This window comes from Pholcus phalangioides, unplaced genomic scaffold (genome assembly GCF_987345545.1).
Source record: "Pholcus phalangioides strain wild (caught in Gottingen) unplaced genomic scaffold, Ppha-v1.0 ptg000007l_1, whole genome shotgun sequence".
Classification (NCBI taxonomy): domain Eukaryota; kingdom Metazoa; phylum Arthropoda; class Arachnida; order Araneae; family Pholcidae; genus Pholcus; species Pholcus phalangioides.
In genome coordinates, this window is record NW_028301600.1 from 42,687,111 (window position 1) to 42,701,818 (window position 14,708).

At 33.5% G+C, this 14,708-nt stretch overlaps 1 protein-coding gene across 9 annotated transcripts in view; it reads right to left on the reverse strand.

Moving 5' to 3' along the window:
- Positions 1-14,708, reverse strand: part of HUWE1 (HECT, UBA and WWE domain containing E3 ubiquitin protein ligase 1) — a 564,154-nt gene that overhangs the window by 70,667 nt on the left and 478,779 nt on the right. For all 9 annotated transcript variants that reach the window (XM_089233267.1, XM_089233272.1, XM_089233273.1 and 6 more), the window contains 2 exons: positions 8,703-9,265; positions 2,233-2,330 (listed from right to left, as the gene is read on the reverse strand). In XM_089233267.1, coding sequence (XP_089089393.1) covers positions 2,233-2,330; positions 8,703-9,265 — 661 coding nt within the window. The remainder of the gene's footprint in view (positions 1-2,232; positions 2,331-8,702; positions 9,266-14,708) is intronic.

A 14,708-nucleotide genomic window follows, 5' to 3' on the forward strand; every position in this document is an offset into this window, starting at 1 on the left:
AATTAACCTCAAGATCTTTTTTGGAGCTATTGCAACATTATTTGGCACACACCAATGGGCAGTACTTCAGAAAGTGTTTTTGTAATAGCAAAATTGTTCAGAATCTATGGCATTAAGTACACCCAAAGCATTCTTCTGGATGATTGTTTGAAGGGGTGTTTTCTCTTTTCAAATTCTGAAGAAAAGTTTCATTAGTAGGTGGCAGTTAACAGAGTCTTAGAGGTTGCGAAGAGCTATTTCTTCCCATTTTAGTGGACCAAGCTATAACTTGTGTTTTTGGAAGTGACAAGCATTTCGAATGACTGTAGCAGATAATAATAAAAAGTGATGCTTGCTTTTTCATCGCCTATCAATGAAAGGGACCGAAAGAAAATATTACCTATTTGTAATACTTTTATTTTATCTTTCCCTATACCGAAAGCAAGCTGTGGTATCGCATCCACTCAGAGCATGTCCAGCCAAGATATCTGCAAGCAACCAATTTCACTAATAAAAAAAACTTAAAAGAACAAAACCAGGTTTTGCTCACGGCTGCCGGACTATAGAGGTAATTTCACTTTGTAGGATTTTTTTTGCAAAATCTGTATCCCCCAATTTTGAATTTTCATCAAATATCTACTTTGACAAATGTCGATTTCAGTGATGTGTTGCAAACAAAAGGCTGAATCTGTCGTGAACCAGAACACCAATATGATTTATTCTAGATTCTTTCAAAAATTGTTACAATAGACAAGTTTTTGGTAAATTTGACAGATAATAGCTGCAAGTGTGTTTACAGAATTGGCAATAAAAAATGTTGATGACAATTTGATTTTGAACTTTGCCAATTTTTCAGTGTTTGTAGCTTGCCATTAAATCCAGATATTTCAATGCAATTTACGTCATCTTATAGGATTTTTCTGTTCTTTTCAAACATATGCATAGTTTCCATGTAAGTCTGAGAAACTTCCCAAATTTTGTGGTTTTTAAAACTTGATGGGGTTTTTTAAACTAGATTAATTTGTTTCCTGTAATCGATTATCCACCATAACTCAAAAATAGCTCGAGATAGGTCGCGGTTGTTAGGGTGTTTCACGTTCTACTTGGGCTGATCTATCACCTCCCTTTGATTTCGGCAAAACATATCACATTCACACTGTGTGTATATATAATGATTATGCTCAACTTCCATTGGTGCATTTTACTGATGAACCATTGATCCTATAGAGACCAGGCCTGTAGCCAGAAATTTCCTTCGGAGGGGGACTACTTGCATTTTGGGGGCGGGGGGAGAACCAAGGTGAAATAACAATAGATTTGGCCATATGTTCCCCTCTTTTTAAGCATTTTCTAACATTTCGGGAAGAACCAGACCCCGAGTTCCCCCCTCACTACTGCCTCACTAGACATACTTTTAATTACGAAAAGTTTCCAAATCACATATAGTACACAGATATGTCATTCATGTTTCAAGGACTTGGAGTACATTTGGCATGTCACTTTTTAAATTTATTATTTTTTTACTTTGCATAAGTGTTTCCCAAAGTGGGCAATTTCGCCCCCCCCCCCCCCAGAGGGCCATGGAATGTTCCAGGGGACCGATAGAAGCTATTCTTTTATTATAGAATCCTATGGGTGGGCTTGAGTTGGGCGGCTACAAGAACAAATATAGTTTGAAGGGGGTGATGAAATAAAATTTCTGAGAGTATACTTTACAACTACGGTTCATAATATAATATAAATTAATTGTTCTACTGTGACCATCCAAATACAATTCTTTCTGTATTTTCTTAAAAATATTATAAAATATGTAATTTAATTTTAAACTGAAATTAATAAAGTTTTATCATAATTGACTGGGGACAAATAAATTATGTTATAATTTTTTTTTTTGCAAAATAACATTGACAGTAAACTTCAATTTATGCTCTTGGTAAAATTCACTTCACATTTTTGCATCCGTTCATTCACATCACATTTTGCATTTTTGCACAGGTTTCTTAAATGGCAAATTTCTTAACTGCCATAAAATGAAGTTCATTGCAAGAGAATTTACCCTCATTGCAAGAGAATTTACCCACAGTGCAGATATAGCATACCAATTATAAACTCAATGAAATAGTGCAAGAAATAGTCATAATATTTTTGTCAAAGATGAATTCTTTCTCTAAATACCCGATAATTCTAACTTACGAGTCTCTAAAAGTAAATTAACTAAAGTTATAAAATATATAAATATGAACATTTAATTACTTCCACAGCCAACTTCAAATGTTGTTTCATTGCATTAGCATTGTCTCTTGGCATGACAGGAACAGGTTTCTTGAAAATACTGGGTGAATCTTTTTGACCTGCATTTTAATGAAAGTCATATTTATGTATAAAATACACATTCAAAGAACTCATTTGTCTAATTCATATTGATAAAATTAATCATTCATTAAAATTTAATAAGTTCATTATACTGTTGAGAAGATAAAACAAATACAATGGTAAATTGGTTAACAAAGATGATTCATTCAAGAATGTTATTTGTTAGTGGAAACAAGATTTCTCAGAGGTTTCTATGAAAAAACTTTAAATTTGTTTAATATACTACCTAGAATTGAAAGATGTTTTATAAAAGACTAAGGCTAAGAACATGGTGCGGCAGCAAGCACAGCAACGAATGGAAAAGAAGAGAAGTGAGACGAGAATATAGCCACAAGCAAGAAACTAGTTATTTACTTGATACTACGAGAGTATCAAGCAGAAACTAGAATTGTGCGGGATGGGGGAGGGGGGGGGGGTGTTTAAATTAAAAGAATGCTATACAACTTAAAAGGTGCAAACAATTTAATAATTATAACAACCAATGCTAAAACATCAATTTAGAAAATATAGTGTGGTGAATATCACTATTTTTAAAGATAACTATAAGGAAATATTCCACTCATATTTTGGTTGCATTCCTCCCTACATTTTTTCCAGCAGCACTTGAGCTTGAGCATTTCCCAAAAAATCAATTATATTTTCAACTAAATTTATAAGTGTAAAAAATTGAAATTTTTTTTTATCAATAAGTCCCCCATCTAAATTTGTATTATTAGCATAGGCAGGAGGGTGGAGGTGGAAAATCTGAACCCCCCATTCGAAAAGTTTCTTTTTTGGATGAATATTTGTTGGTTTCAATTTTTTTACACAAGAAATGTAATCATTGACACAAAAAATCCAGAATAACAAAGATTTGGTACATTTCCAATATGGAAACATTGATGGTACACAGAAAATTAATAAACAAATAAAGCTTGATAATTTTTCCACAGAAACAAATACGTGGGTTTTTTTTTTAAATTCACACAACTCAAATACATTTTCCCACATATGATGTACAATAGATTAACCATAAAACTCAAAATTTAATCATTTTAAATTTGGTTAACCATGTGGGCATGAAAAAAGTTAATTGGCAAATTTATGAAAATTATTTATTAGTTCCTATTTCCATTTGATTGTCTGCACTGCAGTGTTTCCCAAAGCGGGCTATGGAATAGTCCAGGGGGACGGTAGAAAAAAAAAAGCTACAAATATAACAGGATCCTATCGGTTCACTTGAGTCGGGGCAGTGAGAGAGAAAAATTTCTGAAGGAGGCGATAGAACAAGCAGTTTGGGAAACTGGTCTTTGAAAAACGTTGATAAATAAAACATTAACGATTATCGGGATATTTTTGACCTCACTACAGGTTTTAAAAGCAAAACCAGCCCTTTGATAGCCATTTTGGAACCACATACAAAATGTAACGTAAGATTGTTACTTCCCGGATTCCAATTTTCTTTCCCAAAATAATTTCGTCAGACAGATGACAATAATGATATGATAACTATTTCATTTACTTAAGACTTTTCATTGAATCCCATTGAATCCAGATATTTTGATGGAAATAGTGACACCTTATATGATTTTTTTCTGCTTTGTCCAAACATGTGCTTAATTTGCTTGGTCTTTCAGAAACTACAAATTTGTTTTTTCAGACTCGACACACATTTTTCTTCTATTACCTATCTTCCACCATGACTCGAAAACAGAGATGGGACAGGGTTGCCATGGTGTTTGATGTTCCACTTGGGTTTGTCTATCACCCATTTTGAATTGGCAGATAATTTGTAGTTCACCATGTATATTTAAAACTAAAAAATAGGTGTGTCTCAAAATTTAATATCAAATTAATATTAGTAATTAGTATCATCTAAAAACAATATTAAAATAGAATTAGATCTAATTAAATTATTAGATGTATTACATATAAATAGAATTAGATCTAATTATATTATTAGATGTATTACATCTAAATAGAATTAGATCTAATTAAATTTTATACAGATACATCTAGATTATTTTTGTACTCATTACTTAGTACAGTCTGTCGCAGAAGTATATAGACAATCGCTTTTTTCATATAACAAATCAACCATTCCACATTTTGATTTCAATTTTTTTTATAAATGAACCCCATGCCAGTAATTTTATTTCACAATAGTTAAACAGAATTTTTCTCAAGAAATGAAATGACAAAAACTTATGAAAAACAGCCCGTCTCAAAAGCATATAGACTTTACTTGAAAAAACTTTCAAAGCAAGAAATCGCAATATTTGCATATTTTAGAAAGGTTGCTATGACGTAATCATTGGAAGAATATAAAAAGACTCATTTGAAAACTTGTGTTGCAATTAGTTTTCACTGCACATTGTAATGTTCATTAAAGTAATAGGGATGGTGTGTGGCTGAAATCTAGTGTTAAGCATCTAAAGGTGTAGGTGTCAAAGATACTGCAAAGATAACAGGACGCAGACCAGTTATATACAAAATATCATTTACAAGTTGCAGTGCAGGAGTAAAACTGAGCTGGGAGACAAAGTTACAATGGCTTGCATGGATAGAGATTTAGCGTTTAGCCAGAAATTGTCTACACGTCAAATTTCACGAAGCCTATCAATTCCTGTATCAAAGGCCACTGTTCATTGCGTTTGTAGTCCAGCAATAGGAATGTATTTTAAAACATGTGCAATAGATGTCTTCTAAAGCAAAATTACAAAGATGATCAATTAAGTTGGACCATAGAAATTAGGGGGTTGAATGTTTCACTATTATCTTCAGGGAGAAAAAATAGTTCAATTCTAGATAGAGCTCATGGCTGTACTTACCATTCGCATAACTTCAAACACAAATCTCATACTTTCTACAACCATCAGCAAGGAGGAAAATTTTTCACGGAATATGGAGCATTCGGATTCAGTGGAATGATTGGTATTAGTTTTTTGTGAGGTTGGCAGAAGATTTAAGACTATTAGAACCACTCTACTTCCAATCAGGAGCACAATACAGGGTCATTGTTAGTTGTTTTAGCAGGTCAATGCTCCCTATTCACACATCTGCATCCACCAGTGAAAGATTTGCTGGTAATAAGAGGTGTGAATTAGAATGGTCAGCAATGAGCCAAAATCTAATAGAAAAAGTTGAATGTTTGGTCTATTATCATTTCATATTTATTATCAATGTTATCAGTTTTCGAGTATTACAACATTTAAGTAACAAATTATGCAAAGTTCATTTTCCATTTATTCTGTTCTTATGCATCCAGGGAATGATAAATATCCAATTTCCATCAAAAACTCTGTCTTAAACAATTTTTCAGCATGCCTGATCTAGTATTTCAAACGATTCATGGCAATGGCGCAATTGTGAAACTGTAAATATTAAAATTATGCTGATATCTATATACTTTTGAGACAGGCAGTCTTCAATTTTCTAATTTTTGTTAATTCATTTCATTAGAAAAATTCTGTTCAACTTTTGTGAAATAATTTTACTGGCATGGGTTACATTAATAACAAATTTGAGATAGAAATGTGATTTGATTTGTTTATTCAAGAAAAAAGAGTATCTATATACTTCTGCGACTGACTATATAATATCTAACATTGCAAACAGTATATTAACAAAAACCCATAAAAACCTGGGCGATTGGGTTTTTGCCAATCCTGCTCTGTAGCAGCTATGATATATTCACATATACATCAACTAAGAGCAGAGGCTGAAAACATCTAAAAAAATTTGAGCCTATAGATACCACTGTGTATATATTTTTTTCTTCAAGAAAACTTGAAATTTATTGAAAATAAACCATATGTGTTCTAGGAAAAGTGTCTTCAGCACATGCAGAGGCATATTTACAGTAGAGGGCTCTACAGACTAGGGCAGCAAGTTCAATTAACTGAGGATGGCTTTTTTGTATGACTTAAACCATGGTTTGTCTATTTCACTGTGATTGGTAGAATCAATAATTAAAGGGTTTGGCCAAATAACAATCGACGAAGTTTTTTCAAAATTAAAAGGAAGACAAAGTGAAAGTCATAGCTGAACTAGGGAAACACCTTTTTTGCCTAAGATTGCAGCTGTGTAAAGTGGCATAGCAACTACATTTATTGGTTTCAGCAGGAACTTGCTTAAAGAACATGTAACGGAATCTACATAGAATATTATTTTGGGGCAGTTCAAGTATTACGTCCGCGATAGGGGGTTTCCGATTTGCTGACTTTTGATGACAAGGGGAGGGGAGTTTGGATAATGCTTACGTCATCAACCATTCCTTATGAAAATATGAAATATTTTTAAATGGCATCTTACTCGGCGCGCCAAAAACGAGAAAAACCTTTCAATAGTTTGTGGGCACTTGAAGTAACCCCCTATTGAAGTATTCCCCCCCCCCATCGAAGTGCCCTACAGAGCCACTTTAGTGATCTCTAAATGTTTTGCAGATCCAAGTGATCAGGAAATGTGTCCAGACCACTTAAATGTTCCGGAATTGTACCACGGGGACACTTGAGCGATCTGTAAATATGCAGCTTCGTTCATTTTTACAAAATTAGCTTTGAGGAGGGCAGATCGCATCAGATAACCCCCAGGGCCATATTGGTCTGTGGGCCAAGGGCCTTTATGCAATTTATCATTATATGGCTTAGAGGGTGGGTCACAAAGAATTTATTAAAGATAAATTTTGAGTTCAAAGCCTTCAAATAACATTGAATTAACAGAAATTGATTATAACATATAAAGGTATTTTCTTCTGAAATTTCAATTTAAAATGTTTTTTTACATTAAAAAAAATAAATTTTTGATCGTGGGGGGTGGGCACAAGCCTCCTATGCCCCACTCCAGTGTACATCTCTGATCCCACTAATATGCGTTAGGCTTCAGAGGGCCAAAGCTGATGACGAAATTTTGCTGAGAAGGGGGGGAGGAGGGGGTCAAAAATGGATAAAAATTTGCTTACATAATACTTGAACAGCCCCTTTAGTCAAAAACCCAATTTAAAAAAATTAAACATTTGATCATTGAACATCAGTTATTTGACTGAACCCTTCAGTTCATTAAAATATATATTGTTTAATTCAGCAACGTCTGTTGAATGTGCCTGATTATGTGCACCTTTATATTTTCCCTTTAATTTTTTTTAATGTAAATATTCAATTTTCGCTAAATATTTTTATATCAAGATGAAAAAGATATACAGTTTTACAAACAGTCTTTTAAAGATCATTCATGTAAACCAAAATTGGCAGATGACACTAAAAAGGCTAAAAACATTTTAGGATTCAAATCCAAAATATATTTTCGCACACCTGAATTATCGCCATTTGCATCTTTTCATAATCTAAGACTGGTAAGAAATTTTAACACCGGTAAGAAATTTTTTCATTCTGATGTCCAATTTTTCCACTTCACATGAAATAAGCTTAGTTTGTAACCAAGAGCCTGTTGAAACATTCACAGGTAAAAATGTATTGCAGAGAAAAAGCAATACAACAAACTAAACTGGAAATCTACATTCTTTCAAACTGAACACTTGTGCTATCGCCATGGGCAATTTATACCGAATGAAATGTGCCAGAAACACTTCTGGCACATTTCATTCGGTATAAATTAACCATTTGATAATAACCATAAATACTAACCATTTGACTGCATATCTAGTGTTGTGCATGAATTTTTCAGTGCCAACATCTACTTTTCAAACTGTGAGTGAAATGCAAATAAAAATACACTGCACTTTCACCTGAAATGATGTTTTCGGCTTCATGGCTAATCTTCAATGAAATACATTTTTTAGGTTTTTAAACCATGGTCAAAGAAATTTACTTCCTGACATTTCACCCATACCTATGGCAGACATCCTCAGAAGTTCATTGACATGTAAGGCTCTGGGACAAGCAAAAATTATGTCATATAGAATCCTACGAAACAACCCCCCTTTTCTTGTTCAGACATTTTCTAGATAGAAAGCATTTAATAGGAAATGAATTGGAACAAGAATGCACACACACTTATTTCTGTCACCCAAGCAACTACTTCCATGCAAGAAAAGATATAGAAGAACTCTTTATAAAATGGTAACAGGTCTTTGTCACACAAAAATTAAAAACTGATTAGGGTCCCTTATGTAAGATAAGTTTTATTTTCTTTAGTTTCTAATTTTAAGACATTGCTTTCCTCCTAATATAATAAAAATCTTTAATTAGTATTAGAAAGAATACATGTTTGAAAAGCATTCCTACATAGATTGTAAGGTAACAAGAGAACTTCTGCAGTCACACATTAGTTTTGAAAAAAATTTTATAATATAGACAATGCATAATTTTCAGAATTGGTAAGGAAACAATATGTTTGGATTAATTTATAATCACCTTTAGAAGGTAATAATTCTTCTCTGCCTGATGTTTCAGATTGCCTTGGTACAGGATCCCGATCACGTTTTCGCTTTTGGCCAGTTGGAGATTTTTGTTCAGGTAAAGCAAGTGAGATCAATGACAGCAACCTAAGCAAGCGATCAGTAAGAAGGGAACTTCGTTTCACTACTGGGTGAGCCAACAAGTTCATTAACTGAGCAAGAGGAGATGCTTCAAATCCTTGAGCTTTGTTTTCATCCTCAGCTGAAAGACCTGGTGAAGATGACAAATTCCCAGAAACTGTACTGTGAGGGCGTAAAACACTTTTACCTTTACGTGAGCTCCATGAATCTAATTTTACCAACACATTCCAAAAATCACTTTCACCACGCATAGATGTGTCATTTCTTCCAGCAGCAGATTGTCTTGTATCTGTTTTGCATGTTGTAGATGATGACTTTGAATTTCTTTGGTCAGGTCTGGAAATGGGCTCTTTAAGTTTATCTTCATTTTTACCCATTTCTGGCAAAAAATGAGATGGGAATGTCTTTGCTAATGATATCAAGGTATCCAAAACATGCCTGTATATTTAAAGCGAAAAGAAGTATTAAATTATAAATATATAAAAAAAATGTTACCATATCATGTTAATGCAATTACATGTTTTACTAGTCACCCCAAAGCAGAATATGCCAAAATCTGCAAAGTCTGTTGCATAACAAACAGTGCTACTGCAGAACAATCTGGAAAAATTTTAAGAAAAGCGTAAAAAATACTATTATGGGAATTTTTACTGCAGAACATTTCCAATCACCAGAGGGCTCATTGCAGAAAAATGCAAAACATTGTTTTGGGCATGTCACTAAATTTACATAATGCTATTTTTTTTCCAATGCTACAAAAAGTTTATATCATTTTCAAAAACAATTGCCAGCCGATTAAAATTTTATTTTTGTTCAAAAACATTATACAGTATTAACGTTTAAAATAGAAACATGTATGAAGGAATGAAAATGAATTGTTCCTACTTAACCGTTTGAAGGCCGAACTATCAACAAAGTCAATCGTTTTGAAATTTCAGGTCCTTTTTCATGCCCATACATAGATCAACTTTGAAATATCAAGAAAAAAATTGTTTTCTTTGGTTCTCACAATGTTCCGTAAATGGAACATTGATACTTGAGACGAGATGAAAGCAGAAACTGGTATCACCTATATTCTCAAGATTATTAAGTTCTGGAGTACAATTATCACACAAAAGTTTCTATTTTCTTCTACAAGTTCAAATTCGCAACACATACTGGTTTTTTTAACATGAAAATGAGTTCAGAAAATTCAATTTTTTTCTAATGTCCGTGATGAAAGGAGGAAAACATATATTTGATAAACCTTTTTGTTACATTGGTAGCATTTTTACACAGTGACTTTTTGGCAAACCTCACACCATCCTTGGGTCGCAGACACAATATAATGGCCATCAGATGGCCTGAAATATTTTTTCAGTTGACAACGTGGAGCTGGATGAATAATTAACCCCTTTCATTCATAGAAGGTTCATTGTCACTTCACCAAACAAATTACAAATGCAAAATATGATCCACTTCTCACAGCTCTGAATGAATTATCCAATGCACTATAATGGTCATATGTCAAATCTTATCAAATGGAATCCAGAGAAAAGGTTTTGATCAGATTCTAGAAAGAATTCCTTTTATCCTATGCAATAGTTTTTTTTTCGGAGTGCTGAAAACTGTGCCGCCTTTTCATGAAACTTGAGTGTGTTGCACTTACGTTTTGCTCCTTTTTGCTGTCAAATATTTTTATATCAACCTGAAGTGTCCAAATGTATTTCAAAAAATAGTTTGAACTCTCCTCTATATGTGATAAAAAACTGGAAATGTTTAAGCAAATAAAAACTATGTTCCATTTAAAGAGCATTGGCCCTTAAACAGTTTAAAATTTTTTTTTGTGTAATTATATAAACTACATAAAAGACTTGAAATATTCATCGGCTAATCACAAACGCATGCAAATTATAAAAATTTCTATGCACATCAAATATAGTGTGTCCCTCATTTTACTGTAGTGTCTGTGTATATACAGCCAAATCCCATTATAACAAACTTCAAGATACCGGAGAACACTTCGTTATAAGGAAATTCCAGGTTTTTGCATTGTTCCTATCTAAACTTATCTGGGGGAATAGAAAAGTAAATTAAAATGAGATTTTTGCAATAACAGTATTCGTTAAAACAGGATTTGACCGTATGTAGAATGATTCTCACGAAATTGGCTTAAATTGCATCCCCTCGAAGTCTAGTTTGGCGAAGTTTACCTCAAATATATTTGAAAAAGAACATTTTTTCAAAGTCACTTTCTATTTATATTCCAGTTTCTGAAAAGTAGTCACTATGTTTTCAAATTTTTCATCAGTAGATTTTTAAAATTTGCTTGAATAAATTTCCATTTGTGAAGGAAATGTCCTTCTCCTGGCTGTCTTCAGCCAATTTTTCAAATTTTACATTAACTTTCCATCCTAAAACCAAAAATATATGTATATACTTTCAATAATATATATTTTTAGAACCAGGATATTTTCATATTTCATCGTTTTTATAACTTTAAATACAGTGATACCTCGGTTTTCATCGATAATCCGTTTGAAAACAATCGGCAAAATCTGAAACCGATGAAAGCAGAGGTAATTATTTCCATATGAATCAATGTACATCCAATTAATTGGTGGTTCTACACTCTACAGAAAACCACACACCGCAAACCGCACACCATCCTTGCATTGCAGACATAACAATGGCCATCATATGACCTGGCATCTTTTTCAGTTGAGAACATAGACCTGGATGAACGGTTTCCTCGTATGTAGAAGGTTCATTGTCAACTTTACTATGGAATTCCAAAAGCAAAATATGATCCACTTCTTGCAACTCTGAATGAATATGCTATAATGGTCATATGGCGTTGGTCATGCATTGGTTGCATAATGGTCATCATCTTTTTCCAATGGAATCTACAACTGTGGTTTTGATCATATTCTTGAATTTTTAATCCCATGCAATCGTTTTTTTTTTTTTCAGATTGCTCAGAACCACCTTGCCTTTTCTTAAAATTTCACATGAATGTTGCACTTACATTTTGCTCCTGTTTACTGACCCACATCTTTGAGCTTATAACACCTCATCCTTGTTGTTGTAAAATATATCTATCACTCCACATACATCAGCTAGAACTGTTGTCATCATAGGCATAAGCAGAATTTTTTTCGAGAGAGGGATTTAAGATTTTTTCCTTCTGAGAGGGGGGGGGGGGTATTTTTCTTGCAAAACACTATAATCTTAGCTCGCGGGGGAGGGGGGTTAGAATCCAAACCCCCTTTGTGTCCGCCAATGGTTGTCACTACATCATTTTCAACAATATCCTCTTCATCCGTGTTCCCATGTTCATTAGCAGGTAATTGACATCTATGTCCTCTAATTTGGAATGTGGAAGAGTTTCTAAATATCCTACAGCTTCTAATGTGAGACATCTTTTTAACATTGCTACGCACAGATGAAAATTATGAAAAAATGAAGATTATCTATGATTGCCAATCTCGGTTTAATTATATATATACGGGGTGATTATAAAAAAACTATTACGACATATGGGCTCCTAACTATCATACCATTCACAGAAACTGAATGAAATTTTGGCATAAGGTATTTTGAGGTATGCGCTCAAGAATGATATGGAAAACAACAGTGTCACTCAAACAGTTACGGTTACAGTGAGAAAATTTCGAAAATATCAAATGGCAACACTAAGTTTTTTTGTATTGGAATGCGATCTCCATACTGAAAAACGCTAAATAGCGTTGGAATGGCACCTGTAGCACGAAAATCCCCGGAGCTAGGCAAGTAAAAAGGACTTTGCTGTGCACCAGAGCATTAATGTTCGTTTCATTCGTCACACTGTTTCTTCGGCCGAGATCCCAGCCTGATTAGTCCTCCACAAGGTCATGTGGAAAATTTGTGAAACACAATAAAATGCTTTATTTTATGCTGCTTCTCTGTCCTTATTGGTTGTCCTCACTTTTAGCCTATATACCGCCGGTGATTTTCATGCTACAGTTGCCGTTCGAACGCTATTTAGGGTTTTTCACAATGGAGATCACATTCCAATACAAAAAACTTGGTGTTGCCATTTGATATTTTCGAAATTTTCTCACTGTAACCGTAACTGTTAGAGTGACACTGTTGTTTTCCATATCATTCTTGAGCGCATACATCAAAATACCTTATGCCAAAATTTCATTCAGTTTCTGTGAATGGTATGATAGTTAGGGGCCCATATGTCGGGATAGTTTTTTTTATAATCACCCTGTATATATAGTCTGCAGTTCGCAAAAACATTTCTAATGCAAGAATAAAAAAGTAATCACCAATATAAACAATCCATCCCACAAAGCACACTCCTCTGTGTCATAATACCTAGAATTCATCCCTATACAGTGTATTATAATTAGATCGTTTTTGTCGCACCGTGGTCATTTCCTGCACACAAGGGCTAATTAAACCAGGACCTACAATTTATTGCAGATTCCGAACTGCAACCTTTCTGTTTTTATACTCAGAGAGGTTGATACCCTATCAATGTGGGGAATCCGTGCGGTAGCAATCTATTTCTGTGGTCAAGTTGCCGTTTCTGTTGTATCCATGTCAAGAAAGTTTCTGACAAGGACAAACCAGGCATCAAACTCGCGACACCTCTAAACATCCTTTGGTACTTATACAAATACAACGGCACAACAGGCAAAATGCTCAACAAAGTGACTGAGAAAAAAATACTTCAGACTAATATCTTATCAACCTGGGCTACCGCGCCTCTATTATCATTAAACATGTCATAATTAGATGTGTATATTATACACAATACCGTGTTTTGAATGGGAAAACCGAAGCAGTGCACTGCACATTAGATAACACTAGAATTCTGTTCTTTTGAAAAGACAATGTTCCATAAATGGAACGTAAGTAGCTTGTTCACGTGTAAAGTACAAAGAAACTAATTGATTTACTTTGATTGGTATATTAGGTTATAGAAAGAAAATAATTTTCAATCAACTCCAAAGTTGAAATTTTAGTAAATTTCAATCAAAATGTGAGGAAAAAATAACCAAAAATTGTCAAATTTCAAAATTCTGCCAAAAAAAGTTTGTCTCGACTGAAAGTTAAATTTATTTCAAAAAATGCTTTGAGAACTCCTCTACGTGATAAAAAACTGGAAATTTTTGAAATTAGATTTTGTCTTATAATTTTGCAAATATCAAACATGTTCCATTTATGGAACATTGGCCTTCAAACGGTCAAGGAGAGGAAAGTAAAATCCATCTCTTGGTTACAACATCAAGCTGCAGTACTGTTTCACCTGAAGACTTTGCTTTCAGAGAGTGCATCTTGTGCTCTAACAAAACAAGGACAATTTAAAAATCCATTGTCCCTATAAAATCAATGAAAAAAGAGGCAAGAAACAAAAATAACAAAATAAAAATGTAATTAACAAAAAAATTGTTCAGAGTGTGTGCTTGTCTAAGTTGAAAATGATCTACCAAAATAGATGGAACATGTTGCGATTGTCAAGCACTAATATCAAATTAAGCGCTGTAGCAGCAAAATGCCTTATCCGATTTGCATCTTTCAACATGGTTAAATTTAATTAATTTTTTCACCATGAATTTTTAACAAACTTCATTGGCAACTAAATTTCATTTATTAGCAGGTAAAGAAGTGTTCATAACAATATTTTTAAATAGTTTTCAGTTTTTGTCCAATCTCGCGAGAATGACTTCTATACATAAATCTCAAAATTGTGCATCTAAAAATTACAGATATATACATGACAAACATTTTCAATTTTCAAAATTTTCATGAAATTAGTAGTAAGCAGGGTCTCGATGTTGCCACTTGCATTTTTTTTGCATTTTTCTGTTTTTTCACTGTTAAGGCATTTTGTGAGTTTTGGGGCAAT